The sequence below is a fragment of the Salmo trutta genome, chromosome 3 (assembly GCF_901001165.1).
Source record: "Salmo trutta chromosome 3, fSalTru1.1, whole genome shotgun sequence".
Classification (NCBI taxonomy): Eukaryota; Metazoa; Chordata; class Actinopteri; order Salmoniformes; family Salmonidae; genus Salmo; species Salmo trutta.
In genome coordinates, this window is record NC_042959.1 from 52220617 (window position 1) to 52238960 (window position 18344).

An 18344-nucleotide genomic window follows, 5' to 3' on the forward strand; every position below is an offset into this window, starting at 1 on the left:
AGCACCAAATTCCATTGGCTTTTCAAATGAGAGATTACCATGTTATTTTGCAATAACTAAACACTATTCAAAGTAGAAGCATGGACAACAGAACTGTGTAAAAAAAAGTACTTAGATTTGTAGCTATTGTGGTACAACTGTACTGTAGTTCCATATTAAAAGGTGAATTGGATTAAGGTGAAATCCATGTTTTTAAGGCACTGTTTATGCATTATATTTGAGGGATAGCCTACTATATTTCAGGAGATTAGCTAAGCAGTGGAGTATCCTACGGAGAGTAATAAAATATGACATTACATATTGTTTCATTGTTTTTCTTTATTTTCATATTTGCACAGATAACTTAATCAGGAACCAAAAAAATATACCAGACAATAAAGTACTAAAAATCTGAAATAGAAATCCCCCCCACACGGCTGTGCTCTATGTGGCGTACCGCTTCGTCCACTGTTTGGCTGTTCTATCATGCTCGGCTCTGTTTGTCGTGTACTGGGTGGCGATGCTTCCAACCAGGGGATCAGCTGAAAGTGAAAAACAACATGAGGGAAATAACAGTTAGAGGGTGGTGAATCTTGAAACAATTACTTTGCTCAAAGTGATGAATTCTAAGAATTTTTAACTACTTATGAGTTATGCCTGCTTATAGTGGTATCATAAGGAATTATAAATGCAATATAAGGCATTGTATGTGGGCCTCAAAGTGATACCCATAATAAAAAATAAAAAGTAATCCATATCTGAGCACAAAATTACACCAAAGAAATGGACCGGTATTTGTTATTTACCATGTTACCTGCAGATTTAATTTGACCCTTCTCAGGAGTCAGGAATACTAATATTTGTTCTGGTATCATATTTCCAGCCTGGGACAGGTGCAGATCTGAAGAGAAACAAGTAAAAGGGGACAAGGAAGCCAGTTAGGCTCCCCGATGGATATCTTACCTGGGTTACAGTCTGTGAGCAGAGAGCAGATGGACAGCAACACCTTGGAGATCGTGAGGGCGGGGCTCCAGTTGTCCTTCAGGATGTCAAGACAGATCACCCCCTGACTGTTGATGTTACAGTGGTAGATCCTTGTCCGAAACGTTACCTTGAGGAAAAACAAAAGTACAAAACGTACATGCTATAGGCATATTTAACATAACAAGGCTAGAGACTCTAGATCAAAATCTATACGGAACAAAAATATAAACTCAACATGTCAAGTGTTGGGGTGAAATAAAAGATCCCAGACATTCTCCATATGCACAAAAGCTTATTTTGTTGGTTTACATCCCTGTTAGTGAGCATTGCTCCTTTGCCAAGATAATCAATCCACCTGACAGGTGTGGCATATCAAGAAGCTGACTAAACAGCATGATCATTATTATTACACAGGTGCACCTTGTGCCGGGGACAATAAAAGGCCACTAAAATGTGCAGAATGTTCACCAGAGCTGTTGCCAGAGAATTGAATGTTAATTTCTCTACCATAAATTGCCTCCAACGTCATTTTAGAGAATTTGGCAGTACGTCCAACCGGGCCTCACAACCGGAGACCACATGTAACCATGCCAGCCCAGGGCCTCCACATCCTGCTTCTTAAAAATAAAACATGCATTTAAACTTTATTTAACAAGGCAAGTCAGTTAAAAATGAATTCTTATTTACAATGACGGCCTACACCGGCCAAACCCGGACGACGCTGGGCCAATTGTGATACAGCCTGGATTCGAACCAGGGTGTCTGTAGTGACACCTCTAGCACTGAGACGCAGTGCTTTAGACCGCTGTGCCACTCGGGAGCCCTGTGGGATCATCTGAGAGCTGATGAAACTGAGAAGTATCAGTCTCTAATGAGGCCCTTTGTGGGGAAAAACCTATTCTGATTGGCTGCGCTCCTACCCAGTCATGTGAAATTCCTAGATTAAGGCCTAATGATTTTATTTCAATTGACTAATTTCCTTATATGAATTGTAACTCAGTAAAATCATTGAAGTTGTATCATGTTGAGTTTATATTTCTGCCTGCCACAAGGAGTCGCTAGAGTGCGATGACCCAAGTAAAACCTCACCCCCGCCAAACCCTCCCCTAACCCAGACAACCCTGGGCCAATTGTGCGCCGCCCTATGGGACTCCCGGGAACGAACCTCAGGCTGTAGCGATGCAGTGCCTTAGACCGCTGCGCCACTCGGGAGGCCCTATACAACAGGCTTTTAAAGGACCAAAGAGTTGCCTGCTTCGTGTTTTCATTTTTGCCAAGGAAAAGTTGCAATACTGGTATTGTCCCTGACTTAATTCAAGCGTCAACTACTGAGGCTCAATGTGGGATGTGTCATTTCAACACACAAGGCAGAAAATATCTAAATGTGAAAGAAAAATCACATCCACAGACTGTTCTGGCACCCAATGCCCTCTGTTGGTTAATGAGAGTACTTCAACATGTTAACAGGGTAATCCTGTCAAAACGCAGGGATGGTAAGTACCTGTACATATGCTGCCTGCTGTGCCTGCTGTGTTCTAGAAACTGGAGGAAAATCAGTCATCCTCATTTCCCCATTCTCAAAGAGAAATTCCATATTGTAATGAAATTATCAAATGTGACAAGACAATCCAAATATAATACAATTTCATTTGAGCAAATTTTTATGAAACGTTTGGATTTGTTTTTAGCACATGGAATTAAACTAGCGAACTAACTAGTGAGCTAACTAGCCAAGCTATGTTTCAAATTGGATATTTAGTTAGTGTTGTTTGTTATGTATCAAATTGCATAGGCTACCTTACAGCCCCCCCTCCTTCTCTGGCAATGACCCGACTCGCACTGGCAAACACACACAAAATATGCACAAATGGAGGCACACATGCAAATAGCTCTCTTGCATCTGGAAAATGAGTCTCGTTTTTTGTTTTCTTTTTCGCTGTGGTGGCAACAATTTAGCAGCAGCACAATATGACAAACACTGTGATCATCGCCGGTCGTATTTTTTGCTGTGTATACCCTGAAGAACACGCAAATGAATGCTAAGTAAATCTGTCCCATTTATTGTGTGGGACTAAACCAAGATGACCATTTTGTAGTGTAGAGGGTAAATAGTGACTGGTAGCTGCCGATTGCCCAGTACCTTGGGTGGTTTGAAGGGGTAGTCGGGTGTGAAGGCGATGTCGAGGAAAAAGACCCCTCCCTCGTAAACAGAGCCCGGTGGTCCCAGGATGGTTGACCTCCACTCATAAATGTTGTCTCCTTTGGGACCAGCGCTGGAATTAAATGAGATAAAAAGTTACAGATTATGTTATACTATTAGCCTGGCCACAGATCTGTAAGTGCTTTAGCCAACTCCTTTGTCGTTACCCACCCGGAAAACCAAAGGAGAACAGTCTTCCTAATTGGTGTAAACTGGACCACGTTCTTTGTTATTGTTATGGCTCAGGTCGCTTGTGTGTGTACTTCGTCTCATTTCCACAAGGGACAAATAACTTAAAAGCGTCAATCAGCAGTTGAAAAAATGACAAAGCATTCTCCCCACCCATTTAGGTAAAAAGCTGAGGGAGAGGGCTAGAGAAATGTAACCACTCAAATTCACAGACAGACAGAGATATATATATATATATAGTTCTGATGGGGCACAACAGTTGAACTAAGCTCAAAAGGTTATAGAATAAGTTATGGGTACATTTATTTAATTTAGAAGTCCCAAACTGGATGAATCGATTGTCCCTTTAAAACTACTGCACCTGCAAAAAAATTGTCTGAAACTGTTTAGAGCCTATTATCCCTTGGGTTTGTACTCACATGGTGACCACACAGCTTTATATTGCTTGAGAGAACAGTACATTCTCTCTCAAGCTTCACAGAAGAAACCTCCATTCACAACCAATCCCTGATGACGTGCCTCTGTATCGCGACCCACATTGATTTCCTCAGAGCAGATATGCCTTCATCCTTGGTACATGCTGAACACGTAGTGGAAATTATCTAGGGAGTGATGCCTACAAGGCTGATCCAACACAATGTGGGAGACGTAAAATTCTGCTTCATGTAGATTTCTAAACACCACCAGCATTTCAAGTCAAAACATTTTAATCAAAATAGAAGGTGCAGCTTCATTTTATCAGCATATGGGACAACATGAGAAATCAGAAAATAACGCAAGCCTTTATGAATAAGTGGTAAAAATCATTATTGTTTGGAGTCGCCTGTAGGTATTGACCATGGCAATACGCAAGACACTGGGGGCGGATTGGAAAAGAGAAGATGAGCTCAAATAAAAACAACCTGCAGTTTGGCGGAGGGTCCAGCGTGATATCTGCCAGCTCTTTCTGAATCCTGCAGAAACAAACATGCCTTCAGATCAATCATTGATTGCCCAGCCATACCTTACACATCTTTGTTTTCTCAGCGATGGACTTCCAAAGGTAAAAAAAAAAATGGCACAGATATTTTGGTCCAATACAGTGAGGCTACAATATTTTGAAACACAAATAAAGTACAGAGAATATCTTAGTGCTAGCTACAATCATCTAGGAGATTAACCCACCCCTCTGACTAAATGTCACATTGTTGGTGTTGTGTGTGACAACCAGCCAATATTTCATGAGGTTTGGGTGTGTTACCTCTTTGCGCTGGTGGATAGCAGCTTGGAGGTCTTGCTCATACTGGCTTTGCTCTCCCGTTTCTTGCAAGGTGTGTCCTTCGGTTTGTTTTGATTGGAGGAAGAAGACGAAGAGCTAGTGCTGACACACGAATCCTTATCCGACATACCGGTTTGGACAAGAAATTAGAAGGAACCTACAATGCGATTGTGACGCAGCAGTTGAAGAAAAAAAAAAGCAGTAGCTTTGACAAATGAAATTGCTTTCAAGCCATTGCAAAATTAAATAACGTTACAGTTATGACAGAGCACCTTTGACGTTCTAGGAAAAATAGCTACCTCAACATAGCTTGCGGAGATTACCTAAAAACAAGCCACTTCAGAATTTTTCATAGCAGGTTAGGAGAACATACGCAGTAGGTTAGGAGAATTAACATAGCTGGTTAGGAGAATTAGGTTAAGGTTAGGAAAAGGTTTAGTGAAAATGCTCTCCTAACATGCTAGGAAAAGTTACTTCCGGTCATAGCTGTATCGAAGTGGCATGTTTTTAGGGGGTCCCTAGGCTTAACGGAGATGCCAACAACCTGATGCATCTGGTTTTCGGGGATACAGCTTATTCAACCTAGCTTCCTTTTCTGCTGAAAACCAGATGTGGGAAGTGCACTCAGGCGTTTTCTTTTACACCTGCTACGTTAGGTTACGGCAGAGGTTCCAACAATTTTCGGTTACTGTACCACCAACAGAATTTTGCTCTGCCCAGAGTAACCCCTCATGTGCATTTTACCAGTAGGCCTATGGTCTCATGAGTCTTCAAGTACCCTCTGTGGTTAGGCCAAGTATCCCTGGTTGGGAACCACTGGGTTAGGGAGTCCCATACAGCTTGCTGCTTGGCTAGTGCTCAGTTGAAATAAAGGTAATTGGCTAGCTGCCACCCCCATCCCTGCTCTGGCAATAATGTTGTGATTATGGATGGTTGAGCAAACAATGTTGGACAGCCCTGATATGGCAAGCCTCTATTATTCCCCAAATGTAATAGATCATGAATGATGTGAAAATATAGCTAATTTACCGTCAGCAAATACTAAAAGCGCCCAGAAGGAACAAATGGATCCATGGTGGTGAACAACAGCTAGTTAGTCTGTGTGGCCAACCACCATTTGATGGGAACATTCTCGGTCCTTCTTCACAATAATTAATGTTAGCTAATATCTCTGGTCTGGAGTTACTTGCTATAGCCTATTCGCTCCGGGAGACCTGAAACGTTAAGACAATTATCTCACACATTGATTTGTGTGTAAATTACAGGTCTCCCGGAGCAAAGAGGCGATAGCAGTTTGCTAGTGAGTTCGCCTACAGTAGTTTACGTTTGCAATTGCTTGTGCCAAGTCAAGCTGGTTGGACTAGGTTTTGTTAACTAAGTGGACATTAACAGCTGGCTACATAACCATCTAGCTAGCTAACGCTAGTCACAAACGTCCGACCTGCTGATTTTCTCGCCCCCCGTTATTAGCCGACAGTTTGACTGCCCAGACCTTAGCCAACGTTAAGCTAGAAAGTTGGCAAAAATACTGTAGTTACATCAACGTTTACGCCCACCTCAACCTTTCAACATTCTGAGATATTTAACTTAGCTAACGTTAGTTGGCTAGCTATTTGGCAAACAACGTTACACCATAGTGAAACTAGCTTAGTTACTACTAGCATGAGCTAGCTAACGTTAGATGTATTTGCTGAGCCAGGCAGTGTCACCACAAATGTGTCTGTTGAGTCGTTAACTAGCCGTCTTTTCCAATACAAAACAAGTTGAATACACTCAGAGAACTTCAATATATTTTATAGCTCATGAGACATATTCAATATTAAAAGTAACGTCAGCCAAGTAGCAAATTACCTCCTTTGTGTCTGGCTCTTCCCCACTGCCTGAGCTCGTGCAAATCGCCTTCTGTGGAACGGAAGTGCCGCGGGTGCAGTGGAATCATAATTGCGCACTCACAATAATGAAGGCAAATCGGCGCACAGAGATCATTCAACATTAGGCCATCGTAGACTGATATGACATTTTGATATCATACATTAAAAAAAGATGCACGAAAAAGCACATGTCGGATGAGGGCCAAGATAAAATTTGGAGTATCACTGAATATGGGGTCACCAAGTCAGGGTGTGTGCGAAGTTCATATATGCAGAAGGCAGATAGGTTCAGAGATTAACATCTTAACGCCTGTCACCGACCACACAGTTACAGAACAGAAAAGTATAATCACAAGCCAACCAGTGTTGTATTGGGTGCTTCATTAATACAAGTGCACAACAAACCACCCTGCCATGCCAGAGTAGCCAGTAAATGTACAAGTCCTGCCTCTTTCACAAGCAGACCTATATTTCTGTGGTCTGCCTCAAAAGCGTTTGAAAAAATACATACAGTACAAACAAAACCAGAGAGCATAGAAGAGCATGACATGTCAATTGATGTAAATCTTCCTCCTGTTCCATGCAGATACCATTGATGACTGGAATAGGAAATTAAAAAACACACAAGAACCTAGGTTAAAGTAAAAAGAGGATATAATCTGCATTTTGTTCCTGGAGCCACTATGAAAACAAGGATACATACGGTATAGTTGAGGGACAATGCTTATCAGAATAATAGTCTTTTTTCAATACAATAATTCCAACATTCAGATTTTGGAAAATAAAATCCCAATCTACTCTTTGTATAAAAAAAGAAGCTTTCAAGTCAACAAGGAACAAAGGACAGTTCTTTACAAAGAAAAGGTAGATACAAAGTTTGGGGGGGAGGGGGAGAATTACAGGTATACCATTGCACTTAGTGAGTGTGCTTTGAAAGGCTGGGGAGAGAGGTAGAGAAGTACAGTGGGGGGGAAGGGTAACAGTGGAAAAGTCAGACGGGGATCTATGTGGCGTATCTCTTCGTCCACTGCTTGGCTATTCTGTCATGTTCCGTTCTGTTGGTCAGGTATTGTGTGGCAATGCTCCCCACCAGAGGGTCCGCTGCAATGACAAAAAAAAGGATGCAGATCAAAGCATGCATTAATGAATATAATTTCACAGGTGTATGGTTTTTGGACCCAGAGAGAGTTTAGAGCATATTATTACATTGTATTAAAAGATGAATAAGGGCTTCTTTTTTTTAAAGATCATTTAAATTCCATCAACAGGTTCAACAGCAACAGAGCTACTGTCCCTGGGGAAGGGAACGCTGGAACACCACTAGAAGAGCTGCAGACAGTCACCATCTCTGTGTGTAGACGTTTCATGCTGAGAGTCTACACCATCTACACAGAGATGGTGATCATGTTTCATGCTGTGAGTCTACACTATCTACACAGAGATGGTGATCATGTTTCATGCTGTGAGTCTACACTATCTACACAGAGATTGTGATAATTCGTCATGCGGTGAGTTTACACTACTGCCATCTGTGTGTAGATAGTGTCAACTCAAATGTAATTTAAAAATCAGTCATGAATCACCAACTGAATTGAGAACACTGCAGCTTATGATGTGGACATTGACAGGTCTCTTACCTGGGTTACAGTCTGTGAGCAGAGAGCAGATGGACAGCAGCACCTTGGAGATGGTGAGGGCGGGGCTCCAGTTGTCCTTCAGGATGTCCAGACAGATCACCCCCTGACTGTTGATGTTACAGTGGTAGATCCGTGTCCGAAATGTTACCTGGCGAGTACAGGAAAAGACAGCATTTATACACTGCTCAAAAAAATAAAGGGAACACTTAAACAACACAATCACACTTCTGTGAAATCAAACTGTCCACTTAGGAAGCAACACTAATTGACAATACATTTCACATGCTGTTGTGCAAATGGAATAGACAACAGGTGGAAAGTATAGGCAATTAGCAAGACACCCCCAATAAAGGAGTGGTTCTGCAGGTGGGGACCACAGACCACTTCTCAGTTCCTATGCTTCCTGGCTGATGTTTTGGTCACTTTTGAATGCTGGCGGTGCTTTCACTCTAGTGCTAGCATGAGACGGAGTCTACAACCAACACAAGTGGCTCAGGTAGTGCAGCTCATCCAGGATGGCACATCAATGCAAGCTGTGGCAAGAAGGTTTGCTGTGTCTGTCAGCGTAGTGTCCAGAGCATGGAGGCACTACCAGGAGACAGGCCAGTACATCAGGAGACGTGGAGGAGGCCGTAGGAGGGCAACAACCCAGCAGCAGGACTGCTACCTCCGCCTTTGTGCAAGGAGGAGCAGGAGAAGCACTGCCAGAGCCCTGCCCTCCAGCAGGCCACACATGTGCATGTGTCTGCTCAAACGGTCAGAAACAGACTCCATGAGGGTGGTATGAGGGCCCGACGTCCACAGGTGGGGGTTGTGCTTACAGCCCAACACCGTGCAGGACGTTTGGCATTTGCCAGAGAACACCAAGATTGGCAAATTCGCCACTGGCGCCCTGTGCTCTTCACAGATGAAAGCAGGTTCACACTGAGCACGTGACAGACGTGACAGAGTCTGGAGACGCCGTGGAGAACGTTCTGCTGCCTGCAACATCCGCCAGCATGACCGGTTTGGCGGTGGGTCAGTCATGGTGTGGGGTGGCATTTCTTTGGGGGGCCGCACAGCCCTCCATGTGCTCGCCAGAGGTAGCCTGACTGCCATTAGGTACCGAGATGAGATCCTCAGACCCCTTGTGAGACCATATGCTGGTGCGGTTGGCCCTGGGTTCCTCCTAATGCAAGACAATGCTAGACCTCATGTGGCTGGAGTGTGTCAGCAGTTCCTGCAAGAGGAAGGCATTGATGCTATGGACTGGCCCGCCCGTTCCCCAGACCTGAATCCAATTGAGCACATCTGGGACATCATGTCTCGCTCCATCCACCAACGCCACGTTGCACCACAGACTGTCCAGGAGTTGGCGGATGCTTTAGTCCAGGTCTGGGAGGAGATCCCTCAGGAGACCATCCGCCACCTCATCAGGAGCATGCCCAGGCGTTGTAGGGAGTTCATACAGGCACGTGGAGGTCACACACACAACTGAGCCTCATTTTGACTTGTTTTAAGGACATTACATCAAAGTTGGATCAGCCTGTAGTGTGGTTTTCCACTTTAATTTTGAGTGTGACTCCAAATCCAGACCTCCATGGGTTGATAAATTGGATTTCCATTGATTATTTTTGTGTGATTTTGTTGTCAGCACATTCAACTATGTAAAGAAAAAAGTATTTAATAAGATTATTTCTTTCATTCAGATCTAGGATGTGTTGTTTAAGTGTTCCCTTTATTTTTTTGAGCAGTATAGTTTAGAACCCTGCTTCAGCAGCAATACTGGCAGTGGAATAGTCTAAATTGGACAAAATAAAATGTAACAAACAGCAATATGTAATTTCTTTGTTGAGAAGATGGTGATAACCCTTATAACACGGCTGCAGAGTTTTGATATACCATAAAAAATACCTGAATTTTCATTCGCCTTCTAATTTCCTTAGGCTTTGATATAGCCAACAGGGGGCAGCATGGTGCATTTACCAATATGCAGAAAACCTTTATAATTGTCATGAAATGCCCCAGAAAAAAAACATCCCTATCTCACGATAACCGTTACATATTAGTTTGAGAGGAAAACAATCATTCCTATAAGACTTTCACAGGGATTCAAATAAGGGGTCAAAATTACTTTATTTGGTTTCAAATGTGCTTACGTCAAACCTTTGTACAACAAACATCCACACAAACGTCCCTGTTAAGTTTACTACAGTGTTTCTGATTAACCGTGAGTCTGACATCTGTTTAGGCAGGACACCTGACACCGGTCCAATCTCCAACATCTGGACAGACTGACCCTGACCTTGCAGAGGAAACTTCTAATGAGCCTTGGCATTTTGAACACACCGAGAACAGGACATTCTAAATAACCCCAGAATGGTGCACTCTCTGCCCCACTAACCCTAACAACCAAATCTTATACTTCCAATCTGTCCAACAAGCTTGTCAAACTGGAGTTTCAGTTAGGGGCTTGAAAAAAGCTCTGGTACGAGTCTATAGCATACAGCAAAACTCCAATGGCGCATGTATCATGTGCTATAGTGACGGAAGGACTGGCTACAGATCACAGTGGGACAAAACACTTGAGCCCTCTGGCTACACCGAGCAGAGCTTGAGCCTGTGGATTTGTTTGAGTCTGCTGTCAAACAGTAGAGCTGGTTCTTACACAGCTCAGAGAGAAACAGAGACAAAAAGAGAGAATGAAAGAAGGGGGGAGGAAACAGACAAAATGAGAGAGAGAGAGAGTCAGAACTCAAAATGAAAGCAAGTGAGAAGAAAATTGGGTTCTAAGAAGCACAAAGAGATATCCAAAAGCACATTTCATACACTTGATAATAACATCCACTCAACAACCGAAAATACTCCACAGGGTACATTACATGAAAAGGCTAATAAAGAATGAATTGAAAATATGAACAGTGAACTGGTAAAGGCTTGAAGGAGCACACCAGATTTCCAGAAAATCATGTTAGCTGTTGAAATTACATTAAAGCAAAAGTTATCCACAGAGGAAGAGAGCAGCACAATGGCACTAAAGCTATAAAACATTTGTGGTCAGTGTGGCGGTGGGTGCTGACCTTGGGTGGTTTGAAGGGGTAGTCGGGTGTGAAGGCGATGTCCAGGAAAAAGACCCCTCCCTCGTAAACAGAGCCCGGTGGTCCCAGGATGGTTGACCTCCACTCATAGATGTTGTCTCCTTTGGGGCCAGCGCTGAAACAGAAACATGTCAATATGTTTAGCAACTCAGGGCATTGGAATTGACAACCGGCTACTGACAGGGTAGCCTAAAGTAGACAAAGTCTGAGTCCAAGTGAGCAAGAGAGTGAAGGGGAAATACTTGTTTCAGACAAGTTAAAGAAGCAGAGATTAGAGATTCTCAGTCTGCTCTTTTTAGCCTGAGGTTTAGTTCTGTTCAATGATTATCACTCAAGCTATCTAGGTTGTGCTGCCAAAGCAAATTGAAACATTCTTAAACCCCCCCCAAAATGTGCAACATTCAAAGCCTAATATCATCATCCATCCATTGAAATAAACAGTTTGTCAGTTGGATTGAGGAACCTCATTTCACAAATAGAGAACAATAAAAATAAAAAAAACGGTAAATTCATACAATATATACACAAAAATGTCATTGTCTCTTGAAGGTCCTTTATTAGATGAGTAGTTATGTTGAATAGGGTGAGGGTCACATCTGTTGGATAGTCTGGTAATTAATGTAATTTCCATATTAAGTCTCCACCCTCCCCCAACAGAAGACTGTCTGGAACACCGACCAGATCTGAAAGCCCAGGACAATGAGGAATTCCTCAGATTTCATGGCATTTCTGTACATGAACTTTAACATCGACCAAACCCACAGGCGCACAAGAGCACCCAAACACACACACACACACACACACACACACACACACACACACACACACACACACACACACACACACACGACTGCTCACAGACGCTTACACATACTTAGAGATTGGGAGCAGGATTGCAGCAGCACAGAAAATGCATGACTATCAAAGTCACCAATAGCTTTGTTCATGTTGACAAGCTCTAATAATCTGTGACTGACGTTTCCAAATGGCCATGTCAGAATGAAATGACTAGCAAGTTATGCTTTCTCCACAACATAATAACCTCAAATAGCACAACTTGAGTATCAAACAAGTGTCTGGCTCAGTGCATGCCCATGAGAATGGATCAGTCTCCACAAATAGAATGAAAGGACTAGACACTTCCTCTTTCCTGTAGTGTCAACACATGCAGATTTCACTCATCTTCTTGTTCGAAGCCTTCTTTAATTAGTTCATTATGATCCATTCTTCCCTAGAGACTTGAATATTTTTCAATAGCTGTTTTGTGCCCATAAGAGCAATGCAAATCTGGACTTATCTTGATGAGGCACAAAGGAAATCTGTTTTATACTGGTATGATTTGGAAATTACCTAAGCATAGCATCTGGAGACCATGTTGGGCAATATTCATTGTCAGTGCATTGCAACAGGCCAGATGTGGCCTATTAATAGCTAGCTGTAATGAATATAAGAAATGTTCTGATGTTGCTTAGGTGGGTGAGGTAACCCCTGCACTGTTAATGGAGAAAAATCAGTTGCAACCAGACAGGGAAAACTGTTTTTATGTGTGTGGGGGGAATAAGTTATTTACTCATGTACACATCCCTGCACCAGAGGTAATCTGCAGAATTAATGGGTCATGTTCATGAGGCCCGAAACGGAAAAACGATTAGTAAAATGTGAAGGTTGTATGTGAAATTATCCAATGAGAACTCCTCGTTTTCTTTTTCCGTTGAAAAGGGTTTTGCTACAGTGTGCCATTTTGAACACCACACTTTGGCTGTAGGCAATTTCCTTTTCAATACTTACGGAAAATTGCAAATTTAATCAAGCGTCTACATTCAACATGATTCAAGGTGAAAAACTCATTGTAGCTTGATGCAATATAAAAAATATGATACCTCCCACTGTGCCAGATGTGTGATCCTTTTCAAAGCAGCACAGATACAGGGACTCTTTCATGTCCTTTGAGGCCGATCACTTTCGAGCTCAGATGAGATAGATGAGACAGCATGGCAGAGGATCCACTCTACACCACCTCTGTGTAGATCTGACAACACACGGACCTCTGGGTAAAGGCTAAGTCAATAGTTTAAAGTACATGCCACGACTGGAGGTTGCCCGGCAACCCCCACCCCCCCCTCACCCCCCACCCCCACCAGCAGGGGTTGTGGTGCTTTGTGACGGCTGCCTGAGCGCTGGCTGGGCATTCAGGACCTGACTGACAGTCTCTCATTAGACCAGTGGAGTGGGAGAGCAGGGTCGAGGCCACGGCATCAGACTGAGACGGAGAGAGGCTGTCTAGGTTTAGGATATCGACTGAATCAGCATCCTGAATGGCTGAGAGGGAAAGGGAGATATTGCTCATCCTTACATCCTGCTTTGGTCATGGGATGAATATAGATGTTTTATAGCAGATCCTATTCACCAAGTCCAAAACCATGCAAGGGGTATGATCATTACTGAGCAACTTTAAAATGCACAATGATTTTAATGCTAGTCAAAGGATTGCAATTTAGGATGCTTAAACATTTATAGGGAAAGAATGTGCCTGCGCAAAATCCTACGTCAAGTCACTAGGCGTTAGGAAACAGACAATGCACCAAAATATCTGTTTTTGTCATGTGGCATAATCTAACCCCAGACTGTAATTTCACTGCATCTAGGCCTATAGCTGAATACTGCGATTTCGCAACACTAATAGAGCTCTCCTCTCTCTACTATGGGAAAATTCTTATCCATTAATGCAGACATATCTAGTTTAGTTCAATACACATGACATTAAAACATTGAAATCGCTACGGTTTGCAATAATATCCTCTGTGTGACTCGAGAGTTATAATACATCTGTTGTACATCGGTAGGTTTCTTTGAGTCACTGAGTATTTGGGTCATTTCTTCCAAGAATCTGGGATACATTAGTGTGCGGGTGTCCGTGAGAATCTACCACTAGCCATCCTCTGCGATTACACTCATGTGGGAATGGCTCCGACAGCTGGAGTGCTGCCTCCGCAACAGAACGCAACCAAACAGAATACCCAAATAAAACCCTTCAGGCCCGATTTACTCTGCTTTCAAACTGCTGTGGAACTCACTTATCTTCTTCGAATTAAAAAACAAAACAAAAACAAAACAATGCCAAGCTAAAACATGTCATGCTCGTCAGTTAGCTAGGAATGGTCAATTCCTTTTTGACATGATACAACACTTATCTCATGTTTTATCCTTTGATCATGCAATATTCTAAATGGAATAGTACACTGGTAAATCTGGCATACATATGGAAACTGTCAATTAATGGAAGATGGCTATTCATATGACCGCAGAGATAAAACCACTGACATGATCGTCTACATGACGACATGGACAAACCACATACGTATCATAATGAACCAAGTTAATTTTGTGTATGCTCTTACATGCACAGAGGACAAAGAATCTATTCTGAAATATGTCTCATTACTGCCTTCATTTTGCTGGACTCCAGAAAGAGTAGCTGCTGCCAAGGCAGCAGCTAATGGGGATCCATAATAAATACAAATGACACCATTACAATATAAAATAGACTAGACTGGCTGACACAAAGGAACTCTTAGAAAAATGTCATTTTTATGGCGGCCGTGTACTGCAGGCCTTCTCAATTTATACACCGTTACACTTACACCATTACACACACACCAACGTTGTAGTTACTGGAAACTACCCATGTAACAAGCTGTGATCCATAAGTAACGCAGACTAGACATAATTTCCATATATATTGAATGACCTTTCCTTGCAGTGGCTGTGAGAGACTAGTGCACCCTGTGCCCCATTTACCATGGTCTATATTACATGATTCCAGACAATCTAGAGATTGTGCCAACATGCCATAACCTTTATCATATGGTATGGCGGTTACAGTAATCTCTGGCAAATCGGTGACCTTCCCTCCCCGGGCTATCTACAGCTCTGGTAGTATCGCCAGCTCTGGTAATTCTCCCTGACATTAGGGAAGAGGTTGAGTTGACGAGCTGATGCAGACAGGTGACCAGCCTGTGTCATGTATCCTACTCATGATGACAGAGACAAGCCCATGACAGTGTTCTACCGCTGCGGACCTCAGTTACAGGGAACATTGCTTGATTGCGTGTGTGTGCGCGACAAAATCCATCAAAACTCAGACCATTCTGGGAGAGCCCATGCCGTTCACTTTCAATATTTATGGAATTTAGTGGGGTGTTTTCTGGCAAGCACTCACTGTGTGTAGGAGTGTGTCTGTTCAGCAGAATGTCTAAAATGTTCTCTCTATTCCACCTTTGACATCCTCTGTGCAGTCAGAGACAAGAGAGCATAAAAGGTTATGGGAGTGTAATTTATTCCTCATGTTATTAGCTTGTTGACACAACAAGCTAATAACTGCAGAAGACAGACAGAACCAAGCACAGAGACAGAAACTATGCCAGCATTTGTAGTTCAGTTCAAGGTCAAACAAACTGTCAATTGGTACAAAATAATAATTAAAATATGTTGCCAGAAGGCAAAGTAGCAACAACCATATTAAAATAAAAAATGAAAAGACATTTGGGTACGTGTTCATGTGTTGAGTTGTTAACATACAAGTTCAGGGAACCTTATGGACGTAGAGATTAGAGAACATACCTTCTTTTGCAGTACCAATTGAACATGTGCTTTGTGCAAGCGGCCCAATCCTCCAGAACTACAATTCCTTAAAATAATTTAGCTAAAACCCGTTACACCTCAAGCTGTTCAGTATGTTGCTGTATAAAAAGGGTCTCAAAATTGACCGCCACAGCAAAAGGTGTTATATAAAAGAGTAACGGAACCCGTAATTGAATGTGATTCGGTTTTTTTAATGTTGCCATGTGCAAATAGAGCTATTATCTTAATTATTCACCATTCCAGTTAATTTCCCTTAGGCACTTTTCTTTACTAATGGCATAGTCATTCAGTTAAGATCTTCTGTTCCATTGGCGCGGCGGCTGTGGCGGTTATCAGAAAGGGAACTTAATGAAGCAATCTTCGTTTCCCCTGACCGTGAAAGCAAAGCGCCGACAACCAATTACCATGTAGCTCAGCAGCAGAGGTGACACCTCCCTCCCCGGCCTTTCGTCTTGATTTGCACAAATGACATGGTTTGTTTTTAAATCAAGCCTTTTTATTGTTCATCCTTACTATGAATACTGTAATTATTTGCCTGTGATTTATCCTGAAACAATCATTTATGGCAGAAATGGTTGAATATGTGCACGGTTTCCTCGAGTCCAAGTGAATCACATACCAATATTTACCCCTAACAGACCATTTCGCATGCTGGCTCAATCAATTTAAACTACCTTCCATTTGGTATTGATGAGAATGTGTACTTCGGAAGGTACTTCAGATACTTTCATGACATCAATAGGTAATCAAATCTTTTCTATTCCTATTCCTCCATTCTAATTTCTGAAGATGTTTCTGAAAAACAGGGACTTTGGTAGGTAAACATTATCTCCTCTCAGCATTGCTGGTGGGTCCCTGAAGCAAGCTTCTTATGCATTGCAAATGTTTATCTCAGGACTCAATAAATAATGTAGAGCATATAATCATTATCATAATAGACAGGCTTCGCATACATGAATGACTCAAAATGATGAGTCATTAAAAAAATAAAATAATAACCACTTAACCCACAGAGTTTGTGTGTACTGAACTGAAGTATGTCACAACAAACAAAGGAGGCCATACTTGAAGTAGCTACATCAGAAAAGCACTGCTGCTCTCACTCCAAACCCTTAACCATTCAGCCACGACCAGAGGATTTTTCAGTACACATAACCCCCCCCACAAAGCTTCAGCGCCCGGGGCAGTTGCTTGGCCTTGTGGCCAAGGAAATGGACTCGTTACCAGAAGGTTACTGGCAGAGATGAGTGGTGCGGTGTTACTCGTTGGTGAAGCACGATATATATAGCCTGGTTCCCATCTCTATTCAGCTATTACATTCCACTCCTTTGGCAATTCTATCATTAACGAGCTCGAGGAGATCAAAGGATTTGATCCGGATTCGTTAACCCTCACAGCTATCATCCAATCACAGCGTTTTTGCAAATGCAACTGATAGCAAACGGTTCTAATTTACTTCATATATTTGATTGGAAACATAACATTGGGTATTCTGATGTAATACATTTCATTGTAAACATAAACATTGAGTGTTGGAAGAACAGAGGATTCCCCATTTAAGGCATTTTTACCACCAGCCAATGTGATCATATCACATCAGAGAAGCTGAACAACAATACAAACACAACATGCAACATTTTTCAAAGATTTTACTGAGCTACAGTAAGGAAATCAGTCAATATAAATACATTTGTTAGGCCTTAATCTATGGATTTCACATGACTGGGAATACAGATATGCATCTGTTGGTCACAGATACCTTTAAAAAGAAGGTAGGGGTGTGGATCAGAAAACCAGTCAGTATCTGGTGTGACCATTATTTCCCATTTCTCCTTCGCATAGACTTGATCAGGCTGTTGATTGTGGCCTGGGGAATGTTGTCCCACTCCCCTTCAATGGCTGTGTGAAGTTGCTGGATATTGGCAGTAACTGGAACACACTGTCGTACACGTTGATCCAGAGCATCCCAAACATGCTCAATGGGTGCCATTTCTGGTGGGTATGCTGGCCATGGAAGAACTGGGTCATTTTCAGCTTACAGGAATTGTGTACAGATCTTTGCAACATGGGGTCATACATTATCATGCTCAAACATGAGGTGACGGCAGCGGATGAATGGCACGACAATGGGCATCAGGATCTCATCACGGTATCTCTATGCATTGAAATTGCAATAGATAAAATGCAATTGTGTTCATTGTCCGTAGTTTATGCCTATCCATACCATAACCCTACAGCCACCATGGGGCATTCTGTTCACAATGCTGACATCAGCAAATCACTCACCCATACGACGTCTGCCATCTGACCGGTACAGTTGAAACCGGGATTCATCCATGAAGAGCACACCTTTTCAACGTGCCAGTGGCCATCGAAGGTGAGCATTTGCCCACTGAAGTCGGTTACGACGCCGAACTGCAATCAGTTCAAGACCCTGTTGAGGATGACGAGCACACAGATGAGCTTCCCGAGGAGGTTTCTGACAGTTAGTGCAGAAATTGTTCGGTT

The 18344-nt window shown here is 42.5% G+C and overlaps 2 protein-coding genes across 2 annotated transcripts in view; both read right to left on the minus strand.

Annotated features, from left to right (window-relative positions):
* Positions 1-300: 300 nt before the first annotated feature.
* On the minus strand, positions 301-6549 carry LOC115178098 (ubiquitin-conjugating enzyme E2 E1). The gene is made up of 6 exons (XM_029739136.1): positions 6462-6549; positions 4593-4767; positions 4255-4305; positions 3104-3236; positions 943-1090; positions 301-521 (listed from the first exon to the last, which is right to left on the minus strand). Exons 2-6 carry the CDS (start codon positions 4736-4738, stop codon positions 424-426), a joined length of 576 nt encoding a protein of 191 aa, XP_029594996.1. The 5' UTR covers positions 4739-4767; positions 6462-6549; the 3' UTR covers positions 301-423.
* The window catches only part of LOC115178087 (ubiquitin-conjugating enzyme E2E 2), a 36063-nt gene continuing 22398 nt past the window's right edge, over positions 4680-18344 (minus strand). The window contains exons 4-7 of the mRNA XM_029739128.1: positions 11178-11310; positions 8119-8266; positions 6462-7582; positions 4680-4767 (exon numbers count right to left, since the gene is read on the minus strand). Of these exons, the coding sequence (XP_029594988.1) occupies positions 7485-7582; positions 8119-8266; positions 11178-11310 (379 nt within the window). The 3' untranslated portion in view covers positions 4680-4767; positions 6462-7484. The remainder of the gene's footprint in view (positions 4768-6461; positions 7583-8118; positions 8267-11177; positions 11311-18344) is intronic.